At 32.4% G+C, this 16,317-nt stretch overlaps 2 protein-coding genes across 2 annotated transcripts; both read right to left on the reverse strand.

Moving 5' to 3' along the window:
- Window positions 1-7,516: 7,516 nt before the first annotated feature.
- LOC102665541 (F-box/kelch-repeat protein At3g23880) lies at window positions 7,517-10,042 on the reverse strand. Its single transcript, XM_006603361.1, has 4 exons — window positions 9,326-10,042; window positions 9,153-9,229; window positions 7,696-7,780; window positions 7,517-7,609 (listed from the first exon to the last, which is right to left on the reverse strand). Exons 1-4 carry the CDS (start codon window positions 10,040-10,042, stop codon window positions 7,517-7,519), a joined length of 972 nt encoding a protein of 323 aa, XP_006603424.1.
- A 3,314-nt stretch (window positions 10,043-13,356) lies between these two features.
- On the reverse strand, window positions 13,357-15,841 carry LOC102665671 (F-box/kelch-repeat protein At3g23880-like). Its single transcript, XM_014770629.1, has 4 exons — window positions 15,094-15,841; window positions 14,984-14,985; window positions 13,555-13,680; window positions 13,357-13,383 (listed from the first exon to the last, which is right to left on the reverse strand). The coding sequence occupies exons 1-4, from the start codon at window positions 15,839-15,841 to the stop codon at window positions 13,357-13,359; spliced, it is 903 nt and encodes a 300-aa protein (XP_014626115.1).
- Between the last annotated feature and the right edge of the window lie 476 nt (window positions 15,842-16,317).

A 16,317-nucleotide genomic window follows, 5' to 3' on the forward strand; every position in this document is an offset into this window, starting at 1 on the left:
AATGTACACATACATGCATGTAGTATTTTTATATACAGACTTCATCATGAACCATGAGGACTTAGCATGTAATGATAATGATATGAGTATGACCACTAAAATCAGGTTTTGAGTCATAACCTGTAAGCTGATCAAGGATCGAGCATAGGGACAATCAATATCATCTGGAGTCACACAAAATGTAATGGAAATTTGCCCGACCGGTGAAAATTGTAACTGATCTACCTTCTAGTAACTGCTTCTATAACTGGATCATGATTTAAAATACTAGAAAATATTATTTACATCATTTTAGCAAATGAGATTTATTAGAAAACTTCTTATATATAGGCTTGAATCCAATTCGTTCAGCATGCTTTTATGAAAGTTGCTAGTGTATAATTGCGTTGAACATGTGTCACATAAATTCCAATCTTTTCAATATATTTAGTAACACTGCTGTAATAAAAAAGATAGTATACTAATTAGTCTATAATATGAGTTAAGAAAAATTTAATATATTAGAAAATTAAATAAACTTAAGAGTTAAGAATCCATCTATGTGTATAACCACCTGCAAAGTCGGTGGAGAATTTCAGCTTAATTGGTATTGAGGCATTGTGTCAAGTATCAGTTTTTGATACAACCTCTAAGAAACTCGAGGTTGCACTCGACCAGCAAGATCACATTGCATCTAAGGGATTCAACTATAACAGTTAAGAGTTTAGACTATGTGTATTATAGCCAGGTATCGTTTCCAAGGAACAGTTGAAACCTGATAAATTGAAAACTGAATTGAACATATATATAAAGTCAATTATGTCTGAAATATATTAGCCATAGTGCTAATAATTGTCACAGTTACAACAACGCATCAGTATCTGTTTCTCAATGATGATATTCCAATTTAAAGAACTAGCGACATAAATACTACAGTATAATGTACCATTCTTTCTGTCTCCGTACCTGCAAAAAAAAACTTTGTTAGTTGAAAGTCTTAGAAAGTTGGTTAAGCAAAGTTTAACAGATGTAGCATGCCGATGCAAGAAATATATATCAGAAAGTATAAAACCTGTGACCAATGATCTGTAGAATGAAATTGTAGAAGTAAGAATCAATGAAATATGAAATGACCAAGGATCTGTAGAATGATCTAACTTCTATTTCACTAAAATCCTGTAATTACGATTCAAAACTTACAAAGCAATGAAAGAGGTGAATGACCGAGAATAAATCACAAAAAAGATTGCTTTGCTCGAATGCAAATGTAAAATGGAAACCGACATATATATCAAAAAGTATAAAACCTGTGATTATAGGTTGAAATCGTTCAAAGCTAAAGTCATACAGTAAAAATAGCACAAATATTCAGATCTAGTGTCGCAGAGATTGATGAAGCTCGCATTTGGAGAAAGAGAGGGAGAGAAAACATGTCAAAGAAAGACAGAGAGAGAGAGCATAGGTCGGAGAGATCAGACAAAGATAGCACAGATTAAGATTGAGATGCTGATGAATGAATCCTTGAATTCACATGCAGTGGTTTCATTACTTCTTTTCTTAAATTTTCTTATAAATGAAATTTATATCTAATTTTATCTAAGAATGTAATATGATGCCCAACACAGATATATCAGCTTACTAATTTGATAATGGTAGTGATAACAAAAGAGAAGCAGGCAACAGTAACAATTTGTATAAATGTTAACAAATGACATTTTATTAGAATCCACAATATTTCTTTACATGCTAATAAATTGGTTACCAGATGCTACATTTCTAGTAGTAATTCACAACCCAATAGAAGAATATATGTTAATACATGATATAGATTAGATCTCACATAATTAAGTGAAAGTATTAAACATCTGACAAAGCGTTCGAGATTATCATTATATAATTGAAAAGACAGAAATTAGATGATGCCAATTAAATAGGGTAATCAAGAACTTACATCTGTAGAATTTCAATAAGGTATGACCAAACTTTTGGTAAAAATCTTGAGGTTGCGCCACAACAACGTTCTGAAACTATCTGAGGGAACGACAGAAACTTGAGACTTACCATCCCCCTGGTTATACAGAATTGTTTGGATTCATCATCAACATTTCTAGTGAATTTCAGTATGAAGAAGTCTCCGTTGTTAGACATGCACAATGGTAAAATCATGGATTTTTCTTCATAAGGATGAATATTAAGATGTAAATAACTAAAATTTATTAATTGAATGCAAGACTTGTCATCTCCAAACTTCCTCATCTGCCACAAGCCAAGATGGGTGTTGCTATCTTGCCAAACGCACAGCGAGTCTCTAAAAACTCCAATATTTGTATCAAAAAAGCAAAAATCGTCGGGAAGAAACAGTGATATGCAAGTCTCCTTCTCTAGGTCAACAGAAATAATTACGATTTCAGAATGAATGGTTTCTTTTCCCATAATAACAACCCAATTAAGGGTTCCACTCAGATACACTCCACCAACTTTAGGTAAAGTCCAAAGAACAGGAAAACCTTTAAGGTTTCTCCAACTACTGTCACCCGCGCCATAAACTTTCATCTCTGTCTTTTCAGATACGTCAAGTGAGAGCATAGTCAACGCAATTGCTACAACCTTGTATTTGTCACTCGACGGATCATAGCCAAACCCAAACATTGTTCTACGACCAATGCCCGGGGAAAAAGACAGCCTTTGCGATTCTCTGGATATGACCCTTGTCGCCTTGTTCCAGAAACAAACACAGTATCCTTCTGGTATTTCGCTAACCTCACAATGCAACCCATTACATGAACCGACCAGATGGTAACCTGGCATGTTTGCGAAATTGAACAAGAACGTTTCAATTTGTAGGGAATGGAATATCGAACTTACATCACACGATTCCATGTGGATTTCAGGGATGGATCCGAGGCAGACATTTTTTTATCAATTGAAGGTGTTCCAAATCGTCCTTTGCAGCAGATTTGCTAAGGTGCAATTTGATGAAATAGGGTTCTGAAATGAAGGAGTTCCATTCCTTGCACACACACTTGAATTGGATCAAAGGTTTCACGGGAAGACAAGACAAGATTTCCTTGATGATTTCGTTACAGAGGAATGACGACCATGGTTTCTTCTCTGGTCACATGTTTCTATGACTTTCAGCGAAGCGCCGAAACACTCTGAATCCAAATTCTGTACCTATCAAGACATGCACCTTCGTGAACAGTGCATATATATATGTCCCAATGTTTCTAGGGTTTAACCCTTCGATAAATGAATATATTTTATTTCAGAGATAAATTTATTTAATCTTTTAATAATTGCTCTAATAAAATTGGAAATAAATTAGGCGAAAGATGCAGGAGCTAAAAACAATTTCTTAACAAATTTAGTGCAATAAATCCTGATTTAAATACACATAACATTTTTTGTCCATTTGGGTTAAGAAAGAGAAGAAAGATTAGATATGTTTCTCATAGTTTTTATCATCAGATTCTTCAACATATTTTAAAATTTTATGACATATATTTAAGAAAAAGAAAAAAGAAAAATTAGATATGTTTCTCCGAATCATAGTCCATTTTAATAACTACAAATAATTTTTTATAATTACTAAAAACCATTATTGGAGTATATAATAATTTAAGAATATACTATATTACATAAATGTAAAATATATAACAATGATCAATGAATGAATAATTAAGTAAAAGTTTTACAATAATTATTTTAAAATTATTTTAACTCGTCGGGTTCCCAAATACAACTATGCAATACACACATTTACTCAATTGTTTTCAAAATTATTTTAACTCGTCGGTTTCCCACAGTGGACCCCATCACAATACTCGTCGCCCTTAAAGGGTCTTACAATTGTGTGATTGCACAGTTCATAGTTCACAACTCAATACATACATTTAATCTCAATACACATGTATTTCATCATCCGTCACATGTTCCATTTATCACATACGCACAGTTTGAATCATCATTTCATAACCTAAACATAACAATTTATACAAAAGATTTTATCACAACATGGGGTGTAAAACCTCTGAAATAGTTTCTCACAATTGTATCAAAATCAATTAATTAAAATCATGGGTTAAACACAAAGACATCAAGAGCACTCAAGTTTATCAATCAATTCTCATCAGGACATCAATTGGTACATAGAACACAATAATATTGTTTTTATAATCATAAAGGAAAAGTTATAATTCAATAAACATCCCAAAATAAACCCAAATTTAGTTCTCTAAGGATCCCTACACATGTTCATTCTAACCCTCAATTGCGACAAACTCATCCCTTACCTCTAAGCGGACTCATGTGTCTTCCGACAGTGACAGCGGCATCTCTAGCGTTTCCTAAAATTCCTTCGGTTTTTCCTCCAACTGCTCTGATAGAGTTCCCAAACGTTAGAGAGACGGAGAAGTGATTGAAGTCTCCACTTGTACTGTCTTCATGTGATTCCTTTTTCTCCCTCCACGAATATTATTTCGCAAATCCCAACGGTGGAAGTGTGAACAATTGAATTGTGAACAAAATATCCAAATTGAATGAAAATCCAACGGTTATCGAAACCGGGATTATAGTTTTACTGAGACAGTTCTGGGTTTTTGCGGGAAAAGAGAAAGGTACGGTGCGAAGGGTATTTCTCTTAGCTCCGACATGTTTTTGCAATTCCCAATGGTGAGAATGCTCAGAATTTGGTTTCGAACGTGGTAATCAAATTTCACGACGATCCAACGGTGAATACGTCCCAGATCGTCATTTTTCTGAGATAGGTTTGGTGGGATGCGGGAAAAGAAAGGGTTTTGAAAGGAGAATGAGAAAAACGAAAAAATGAGGAAAAGAAAAGGCACCGTCAGTGTGAAAAACTGACCTAACACTATTTATAGCTAAGTCTACTCTATTTATTTATTTATTATTTTATAAAAAAGTAAACTTTATTTTATTCTCTATCAAACAAATAAATAAAATACCCTTTTTATTTTCTCTTAAATCACTATTTTAATTAATAATTATATCTTATTTATTTTATTTATAAAATCTCATCATTTTTTTAAAACTCTATTTATTTATAAATAAAAATCCTTTTTAATCTAGTTTATGAAAATTGGGATGTTACACCTCACTCCCAGGACTTTCAGCCTAGAGTGTGCCAAATGCAGGTGACCCAACGATGGATCTAGAATAGACTCTAGTACCATTTTAGAAAGTGGGTTATAGGCCTAACTCAATCATACAAAATCGGTTTATAAGGTGAAGTTTGTCCCACACTTATATATTTTAGTTTGATTTTATCTTTAGTTGATGTTGGACTAAATCACCACCTAAAGAGGCCACAAGTAAGGTAGGCTAAGGGGTATCCACAATTAGGAGAGCTTTTCCAACAAAAATGAAATGCAACAAAATTAGTACTGTTTACAAACATAAATGTTAGAGAAATATTTTGTTAAAAATAATTTTCTATATTTTCTTATCTTTATATTTTAAAATAATATACACTTAATAAAAATATTAATTAATGCAAGATCAGTTAAAATATTTATGAGTAATTATTAAATAAGAATATTTCTGTCAGTTCAATGAAAATACTTTCTTAATTTTGTAAAGTAATTAATATTTGCAATAATTATATATGGTCAGAAGTCGAAACAATTAATATTTGATTAAATATTAACCATGCTGTTTTGATTCCGTTTCAATAGAGCTTTTTGGGAGTACCCAAAAAAAGCTCCTTAGTTGTGTATTGTAGCTTTGGCGGGAAAATTTTAACCACATAATGACATGTGGCAGGGGGAGAGAGAGAGAGAGAGGAGGGGAAAACTTCTAATATATAGTAATAGATAGATAATAGATATCATTGCTAGCATCTTTTTCTGCCCTGGCCGACCTCTGGCCAATGACCAATCACAGTTTTCTGTTCTTGCATTAGAGCTCACTCTGTTAGCATTTCAGAGCTCACAAATGTCTGTTTTTTTTTTTCTCCTTTTTGGGGTTTTTTTCTTCCTTAATATTCAACCGTTCACATTTTTGTAATTTTTGTCTAATGTGTTTTCTGTTTTTTTACCCTGATAATTTGACCATCATCTTTCATATTTTGACTTCATTCTATATTCTTATTGCTCCTTGATTGATGGTGATTCTGAGTGTAAACTGTGACTTATTTATCATGAATTTATTTAATTTTGGGTATATTATTTTTGAGTATTTGTATTTTGTATGTGCAGTATAAATTATTTAGTTTGTATTATAATATGACCAGTCCCTTTGTTGTACCACTATCCGAGATTAATAACTATGATGCTGGGTATTTATGTAAATAACTATGGTATTTTTTAGATGTAAATATTTCTTTTGATATTGCAATGGTAAAACTAAAGTAATGTTGATACTGAATTAGAGCTGTATCATAGGGGTAGAAATCTGTTACAAGGCTGCAATCCAAGAAAATAAAAAAATAAAAAAAACAGAACTAGAGAGCCCCTTTTCTGAGGAAGAACCAGCTTGTTCATTCAGCCTATTCAATACCAATTTTTTGATACCCCCATTATATAATCCTTCTATATCCTCCCTCTCCTTCCTTTATGGCCTTTGATTTTTCTTTTCTGTGTATTTATCTATTTTTTCATGGCAGAATGAAAAAAATACTTAAACTTTGTTATGGTTTTTGTGCAGATGAAAAAAAAGCACACACTTAACATTTTTTGTCGATTTGGGTTAAGAAAACGAAGAAAAATCAGATAAGTTTCGCACAATTTTGTCATCAGATTCTTCTAATAAATAATGACATGTTGATTTTTTTAATTAAAACTTTGAAACATATATCTAATAAAAATCATTGCTTATATTAAAAAGAACATCCATTCATGTGAAGCTAATCTTTGTACTATAATAAAAACTGTGAAAGATTTGATCATGTGCTTCATATCAATTTGATAATGAAAAATGGAATTAATTTGAAGCTGTCTAAAAAAGTTAAAGCCAAGTCTGCTCTAGTGAACCTGGTGAGTCCAAATAATCATTTCTCTAGCAACAAATGCTACAACTGTTTACAATGATCTTTTTCTTCAAATTACCCTCTAGAATCTCGTCCACAAGGCTCAAAATATTTTTTATTTATTTTGATCCGCCAAAGGAATATATATATATATATATATATATATAAAGAAGCTTGTACAAGGAATAACAACATAAATACAAGGTCGTGCACCAACAAGGAATAATGGACTCACACGGTTTCTGTGTATCTATACCAGCAGCACAAATACAGTTTAACCATGAAACCCAACCATCATCTGCTGTTGACCCTTCGTGCGTATATTTCTAAGTGTAAAGCAAATAAGCAAGCTATACAAAAAAGCCAACCCTTACCAACTCCTTCAACATTCACGTAAGTCCTGTATCATCATATCAATCGATCTCCTTTCCTTCACAAAGAGATCGAAACAATCATAACGTTAAACAATTCAAACAAGCCCTGGGATTCATCTCCCATTCACAATAAGAGAATTTTCTTCCTTTCCCTTTCGCATTAATCCATGCCCAAGCTCTATGTTTTGCCAGATCCCATGCGGCCACACAACACAGCTTCCCAATTCCCATTGGCCCCTCTAAAAATAACATTGTTTGTTTGGGAGGGTACCTGCAGCCCCATCCAATAGTAACATTTTCTCCCAACTGAATCAGACAACTCACAGAGAAAAAGCATATGCGACACCAATTATTTACCCAATATCCCATTTCAGCCACCAGGGCATTCGGATTACAAGAATTGTTGAATAACCTGCTATACTTGTCAGCCAAAGCCCAAAAACTGTATCACCATTCCGGTTGTCCAGCCAGAATTTAGCATCCCTACAACTCCCTAGCCTCCAATATTCTACGTTTGAAAGTTGGATCCTCGCCACCTCATACTTTTGCCAAATCTCTCCACCAAAGGGAGGCTTTCTTCACAACATCTGAATTTCCCAATCCCCTTCAGCCCCCATACTTTGATTTAAAAACATTGCACCAAAGAATCTCGTCATGGTTTTAAATTGAGGTTGTGGTCTGCCAGAAAACCTTTACATTGCGAAAAAAATGCGATTGATATGGCCGCAAGTACGGCTGTTCTCCGCTATTTAAAACCATGACTACCATCATCCTTAATTATTTTCCTCATTTTCATTTCGCAAGCAATTCCATGAACATTGCAACATCCTTTACTCCTAGTCCTCCCTTCTCTTTCTCAAGACAATTTTTTTTTCCATTTGATCCAAGAGATATGCTTTCCCTCCTCCACACCTTTACACCTTTACACAGAAGCTTTCAACTAAGAGAAGTAACTCCAAGGACATGAATACGAGTGATTAACAACTATTTTGAAACGTACGTATAAATTGGATTAAAAGTAAACAGCTGTGAAAAGAGAGAACAAATTTTTAAATGTCATTAATTAGCACATATATTTAAATATGAGATGCAATTTTACTAAAATAGAGACTAAAAAAAGGATGGAAAGTTGATTTTACAAAAATGTCCACACATCTACTTTATATATATATATATATAAAGATCTTCACGTGAAGCCAATATTTGTATTGATAAAATGTTGAAAGACTTGATCATGTACCGGATATTAATTTCATTGTCAATAATGGCTTGAAGACTTTGTAAATTGTTAAAGCCAACTCTGCCCGAGTGAACCCAGTGAATCAAAGATAATCAAGTTCTCTAGCAACAAATGGTTCAACTGTTTACAATGAACTTTTTTATTCAAGTTACATTCTGAGACTCTGAACTGATCCTCAAAGATCAAAAGTTGATTCTCTAAAAATGCCTAGAAGCTTTCAACTAAAAGAAGTATCTCCAAGGATGTGGATACAAGTTATTAACAACTATTTCGAAAGTGCAAATTAGGTTATGAGAGCCTTCTTTTAGGGTTCTCAAAGCGTATTAGAGGCTTCTTTTCAATGGCTACTAGATGTAGTTAAGTCTTTACAGAACTGAGTGAATGAACTGACAATATTAGAAAATTACAGGACACAAGAAATACCTCCATTATTATCAGTTAATGGTACAAGAGTCTTCAAGTGCACATGCAGTGCATACAATAATCAAAATCAAGACAAGCACAAAACATGCAAAAAGTGCACAAACATATACAATGAAAAAAAAACATTAAAAAATCCAAAAACAGCCTGTACCGTGAACAGGTGTTCTCGCTCTCCAAACCTCCAAACAGCGATTCAAGCAAGCAATTGATTGGTAGTGGCGGATGAACCTGATTTCAGAATTGATTGGTATCAACAAAGCAAAAATCGTCGGGAAGAAACAATGATCTGCAAGTCTCCTTCTCCAGGTCAACAGAAATAATTACGATTTCAGAATGAATGGTTTCTTTTCCCTTAATAACAACCCAATTAAGGGTTCCACTCAGATACACTCCACCAACTTTAGGTAAAGTCCAAAGAACAGGAAAACCTTTAAGGTTTCTCCAACTACTGTCACCTGCGCTATAAACTTTCATCTCAGTCTTTTGAGATACGTCAAGTGAAAGCATAGTCAATGCAATTGCTACAACCTTGTATTTGTCACTTGACGGATCATAGCCAAACCCAAACATTGTTCTACGACCAATGCCTGGGGAAAAAGACAGCGTTGGCGATTCTCTGGATATCACCCTTGTCGCCTTGTTCCAAAAACAAACACGGTATCCTTCTGGTATTTCGCTAACCCCACAGTGCAACCCATTACATGAACCGACCAGATGGTAACCTGGCATGTTTGCGAAATTGAACAAGAATGTTTCAATTTGTGGGGAATGGAATAACGAACTTACATCACACGATTCCATGTGGATTTCAGGGATGGATCCGAGGCAGACATTTTTCATCAGTTGAAGGTGTTCCAAATCGTCCTTCGCAGCAGATTTGCTAAGGTGCAATTTGATGAAATAGGGATCTGACATCAGGGAGTTCCATCCTTTGCACACACACTTGAATTGGATCAAAGGTTTCACGGGAAGACGAGACAAGATTTCCTTGATGAGTTCGTCACAGAGGAGTGGCGACCATGGTTTCTTCTCTGATCGCATGTTTCTGTGGTTTCTTCTCTGATCGCATGTTTCTGTGGTTTTCAGTGAAGAGTCGACATATATGTCCCAATGTTGCTAGGGTTTAACCCTTCAATAAATGAATATATTTTATTTCAGAGATAAATTTATTTAATCTTTTAATAAAAGCTGTAATAAAATTGGAAATAAATCAGGCGAAAGATGCAGGAGATAAAAACAACGCAGATTTCTGGACAAATTTAGTGGAATAAATCCTCAGTTAAATACACATAACATTTTTTTGTCCATTTGGATTAAGAGAAATAAGAAAAATTAGATATGTTTCTTACAACTTTTGTCATCAGACTCTTCAACATATTTTAAAATTTTACGAGATATATTTAAGAAAAAGAAAAAAGAAAAGTTAGATATGTTTCTCACTATTTATGGGCCTGTGCTCTGCATAGTATTTAGTTTGGGAAAATAATTATATTTATTTTATATCATATCCATTTTAATAACTAAAGAATAATGTTTTTTTATAATTACTAAAAACTATTATTTGAGTATATAATAATTTAAGAATATAATATATTTTATAACTACTATGTAAAAATAGTTTTGTAAATTGAATTAATAGAGTAGATGGAAAAAATTGCGTAACAGTGAGGAAATTTTGCAATTTTTTTACTAAATTACATAAAAGTTTTACAATAAGAAATTTTTCAGTAAAAAAAATTATAATGTTTTTAAACTATTATGACAATGAAGTAAAAAAACTATAAACAAATAATAAATAAAATGCTCTCCAAATTTAAATGGAATGAAAAAAACAGAAACAAGAATTTAAATTTGCTGATAAAAAAATCTTCAATAAATCTTTAGTTAGGCGAGAAGAGACAAAATATTGGGAAAAATTTTCATATTAAAATTATTATGATAATAAACTAGAGAAAGGTTCGACAATTAAAATGAAATATATATATATATATATATATATATATATATATATATATATATATATATATATATATATCTTAGCAATTCAAATATCAATATACTTTCACGCAAAAATTTCATATACATGTGTACATGTATTTAATGTTTAACAATTCAGATGTTAATATGTTTTCTCATAACAATACTGCTATACGGTATGAAATTCTAAAGTACGAAAAACAAGAAAGATGATGCGTAATTATTTTATATAAATTAAATTATTTAAAGAAAAATAAATAAAACCTCAATAGATAAATCTTTTGTAATAAAATCCTGCTTACCCTGGTACCTATCTATATTACCCAAATCAAATAAACAAAAGCTAATAACAATTACTGCCGTTAAATGCTAAATTTTTCTTGTTTTGGTAGTGCCGCATATTGCCTCTTCAAAACTTTCAATTCTTTCGAATCTTTCTTTTGCAAATTTGAGGTCTGAGTCTAACTTTAATTTGCTTCTTAGTTATTTAACATTTTGACAACATTTCACAAATGAAAGTTAGAACAATAATGACTTGATTCATTTTAAAATTTAAAGCTTTCTCTAGTTTATTATCATAAGACCCCACAAGAAAGCTTCCATGGTGACCCCTACAAATTTCTCTAAACCCTGCCTAAGATGGTTTTTCCAAAAGTCGACTTAGAATCTATAGAATTTAAGATAATTTTTCTAATTACAATCTTAGAATTTTAAAAAAAAAAAAAACCTACAGTAATATCTTTTTATCAAATAAAAACTCACCATAATTGACTATAGAATTTACAAATCATATTTGATAAAAATCGTCTCTCTTCCCAACATGATGATATTTTGTTACTCAATAAAATTAAATTTAAATTCATGATTGATTTGGTGAAAAAAATCTTAAAACTTAAAAGAAAGTCACATTTTTTCCCTAATTATACCATGCAATAATATTAAAAAATTCAAATGAAATTTTAAATTAAATTATATATGAGGATTATTTTAATTTCTGATGATACGCTAATCTTAATTATTTTACTTTACCAGAACTTCTTAATATCAAATATAGATAATATTTCTATAAAAACAAAAAAAATTAGCATCGAATAAATATATATACATATAAGCTTAATTTATCAACTTATGTTGCATGTAAATATAAAAACAATTATCAAAATTTAAATATTACTTTAACTATATGCCCAAAAAATTGGTGAACAAAAATCATTCAAAATTATTATTTATGTACTTGTCATAATTGAGAAAGAATTGTAATAAATGCATAGAAAGAAAAAAGAGCTTTTAATTTCATTTAGACATAGTTTGCAAGAAGGCGGAAAATAAATGATGCAAACTTAAGGATATTCATCATTTAGTTACTGGCTTTTCTTGTATAAAATCCAACCTTGGAAAAGAATACCATACATTACACGCATAGGAATTTAATTAATACAGTACAAAATGAACATAACAACAAAAGAAATTGACATGCTAACAACAAAACTATAAAAATATTGGTGGCAACAGTATATAAGTATGACATACTACATATAAGACCTTCTATTTTATAGTTAAGCCTTATCCCTAAACATAGATACTAACCATTTATTTAAGTTTTAAAAATTGCAAGTATTCACTATTAATTTTTTGGCAATCAACACAAACATTCCACCAATCATCAAATGTAAAATACAGCATGTACAGTTACCTTCTAAATGAGCACCAAGACCCTCCAAAACAGTAGGAGTAGCCCTTCAAATTAATACAATTTTAATTTTCTTATCTACCAGTAGAACCACACTTCAAAAGTATATATATACAATAAGTATATTCTTTAAAGAAATCTTGTGGAGGAAACTTCAACTTATCCTTCATGAAGGAATATATTCTTCAGTTTTTATTATTGAAAACCTGAATTTAGTGTGTCTTATATAGTAAAGGAAAGAAAACAAAAATGAAAAGAGAAAAAAAAATCACATAAGTGAGGTTAATTAGGAATTAAAAAACAATAAAATGGTTTTTAAATTAACAAATCATTATATTTAATCATAAGGAATCAGCGTAAATATAACAATTACTTGTTAGACAAGAAATAAGCAGCAAGTATTCATTGAAGGGTATTTTGAGGATAAAAAAAATTGTTAGAGCAGTGGGACTAGTGGGAGTGCCAAGAGGCACACCCATAAAGCACTAGTGTATTTACAAAATGGAACAGAATATTTGATTTATCACTTGTTTTATTATCGTTGAATATCACACATAACAAATTTATACTTTTCTTTAATTTCCCACCATAAAACAAGATAAATGAATTATAAAATAAGATATTCCAAAGTCCACACCTAAAAATAAAAAAATAAAAACTGAAATTAACCAATTTTGGTCACAAGTCATTAAACCAGGAGTCTGATAACCAGAGCCTGTATGAACAACAAATCATCAATCAGAGTATTTGAGAATAATTATAGTTCAATAGTGTGACAAATCCAAAAATTCAAGCAGACAAGTAACTTGGTCCAAGCATCATCCACATATCTGCAATGGCATTGACATATTCAATGGCCAAAAATAGAGCATTTTCAATGGTTTACCTCAACATGTGGCTGTCCAGCAAGAAGGTTTGCTACTGCAGTACCTACTACAGCATGACTAGCTTCATGCCGTGCAACTAGAGCCTTCTCACTTCCTTCCAAGTTGGCAGTCTTCTCTTCTATTCCCTGAAGCAAGTAACTTGGTACATTTATCCAGAATAGATAAACTAGACTCAAATTTACATAACTAAAATTTTCAATTTAACATTTGTGATCGACACTCCAAAGCTACACCTACCTTTAAGCAAGGCCTGGTCATAATTTTCAAGACATTTCCCCCAACATAAGGTGTTGGCAGTATTTTTCCATAATGTACACATACATGCATGTAGTATTTTTATATACAGACTTCATCATGAACCATGAGGACTTAGCATGTAATGATAATGATATGAGTATGACCACTAAAATCAGGTTTTGAGTCATAACCTGTAAGCTGATCAAGGATCGAGCATAGGGACAATCAATATCATCTGGAGTCACACAAAATGTAATGGAAATTTGCCTGACCGGTGAAAATTGTAACTGATCTACCTTCTAGTAACTGCTTCTATAACTGGATCATGATTTAAAATACTAGAAATTATTATTTACATCATTTTAGCAAATGAGATTTATTAGAAAACTCTTATATATAGGCTTGAATCCAATTCGTTCAGCATGCTTTTATGAAAGTTGCTAGTGTATAATTGAGTTGTACTGGTGTCACATAAATTCCAATCTTTTCAATATATTTAGTAGCACTGCTCCAATAAAAAAAGATAGTATACTAATGTATAAAACCTGTGATTATAGGTTGAAATCGTTCAAAGCTAAAGTCATACAGTAAAAATAGCACAAATATTCAGATCTAGTGTCACAGAGATTGATGAAGCTCGCATTTGGAGAAAGAGAGGGAGAGAAAACATGTCAAAGAAAGACAGAGAGAGAGAGAGCATAGGTCGGAGAGATCAGACAAAGATAGCACAGATTAAGATTGAGATGCTGATGAATGAATCCTTGAATTCACAAGCAGTGGTTTCATTACTTCTTTTCTTAAATTTTCTTATAAATGAAATTAATATCTAATTTTATCTAAGAAGGTAATATGATGCCCAACACAGATATATCAGCTTACTAATTTGATAATGGTAGTGATAACAAAAGAGAAGCAGGCAACAGTAACAATTTGTATAAATGTTAACAAATGACATTTTATTAGAATCCACAATATTTCTTTACATGCTAATAAATTGGTTACCAGATGCTACATTTCTAGTAGTAATTCACAACCCAAGAGAAGAATATATGTTAATACATGATATAGATTAGATCTCACATAATTAAGTGAAAGAATTAAACATCTGACAAAGCGTTCGAGATTATCATTATATAATTGAAAAGACAGAAATTAGATGATGCCAATTAAATAGGGTAATCAAGAACTTACATCTGTAGAATTTCAATAAGGTATGACCAAACTTTTGGTAAAAATCTTGAGGTTGCGCCACAACAACGTTCTGAAACTATCTGAGGGAACGACAGAAACTTGAGACTTACCATCCCCCTGGTTATACAGAATTGTTAGGTATTCATCATCAGCATTTCTAGTGAATTTCAGCATGAAGAAGTGTCCGTTATTAGACATGCACAATGGTAAAATCATGGATTTTTCTTCATAAGGACGAATCTTAAGATGTAAATAACTAAAATTTATTAATTGAATCCAAGACTTGTCATCTCCAAACTCCCTAATCTGCCACAAGCCAAGATGGGTGTTGCTATCTTGCCAAATGCACAGCGAGTCTCTAAGAACTCCAATATTTGTTTCAGAAAAGCAAAAATCGTCGGGAAGAAACAGTGATCTGCAAGTCTCCTTCTCCAGGTCAACAAAAATAATTATGATTTTAGAATGAATGGTTTCTTTTCCCATAATAACAACCCAATTAAGGGTTCCACTCAGATACATTCCACCAACTTTAGTTAAAGTCCAAAGAACAGGAAAACCTTTAAGGTTTCTCCAACTACAGTCACCTGCGCCATAAACTTTCATCTCAGTCTTTTCAGATACGTCAAGTGAGAGCATAGTCAACGCAATTGCTACAACCTTGTATTTGTCACTTGACGGATCATAGCCAAACCCAAACATTGTTCTACGGCCGATGCCCGGGGAAAAAGACGGCGTTGGCGATTCTCTGGATATCACCCTTATCGCCTTGTTCCAGAAACAAACACAGTATCCTTCTGGTATTTCGCTAACCCCACAGTGCAACCCATTACATGAACCGACCAGATGGTAACCTGGCATGTTTGCGAAATTGAACAAGAACGTTTCAATCTGTAGGGGAATGGAATATCGAACTTACATCACACGATTCCATGTGGATTTCAGGGATGGATCCGAGGCAGACATTTTTTATCAATTGAAGGTGTTCCAAATTGTCCTTCGCAGCAGATTTGCTAAGGTGCAATTTGATGAAATAGGGTTCTGAAATCAAGGAGTTCCATTACTTGCACACACACTTGAATTGGATCAAAGGTTTCACGGGAAGACGAGACAAGATTTCCTCGATGATTTCGTTACAGAGGAGTGACGACCATGGTTTCTTCTCTGGTCGCAAGTTTCTGTGACTTTCAGCGAAGCGCCGAAACACTCTGAATCCAAATTCTGTACCTATCAAGACATGCACCTTCGTGAACAGTGCATATATATATGTCCCAATGTTTCTAGGGTTTAACCCTTCGATAAATGAATATATTTTATTTCAGAGATAAATTTATTTA

The sequence above is a fragment of the Glycine max genome, chromosome 18 (genome assembly GCF_000004515.6).
Source record: "Glycine max cultivar Williams 82 chromosome 18, Glycine_max_v4.0, whole genome shotgun sequence".
Taxonomy (NCBI): Eukaryota; Viridiplantae; Streptophyta; class Magnoliopsida; order Fabales; family Fabaceae; genus Glycine; species Glycine max.

What these genes read in the sequence shown, in the direction of transcription:
- LOC102665541 (XM_006603361.1), bottom strand. Translation starts at nt 10,042, where the DNA reads ATGCGATCAGAGAAGAAACCATGGTCGCCACTCCTCTGTGACGAACTC. An exon ending in AAACCATTCATTCTGAAATC is followed by an intron (nt 9,230 to 9,325) that starts GTAATTATTTCT and finishes TTCTGAAATCAG; the next exon opens with GTTCATCCGCCACTACCAAT. An exon ending in TGGCTGAAATGGGATATTGG is followed by an intron (nt 7,610 to 7,695) that starts GTAAATAATTGG and finishes ATGGGGCTGCAG; the next exon opens with GTACCCTCCCAAACAAACAA.
- LOC102665671 (XM_014770629.1), bottom strand. Translation starts at nt 15,841, where the DNA reads ATGCCAGGTTACCATCTGGTCGGTTCATGTAATGGGTTGCACTGTGGG. An exon ending in CTGGACAGCCACATGTTGAG is followed by an intron (nt 13,384 to 13,554) that starts GTAAACCATTGA and finishes TTGTTCATACAG; the next exon opens with GCTCTGGTTATCAGACTCCT.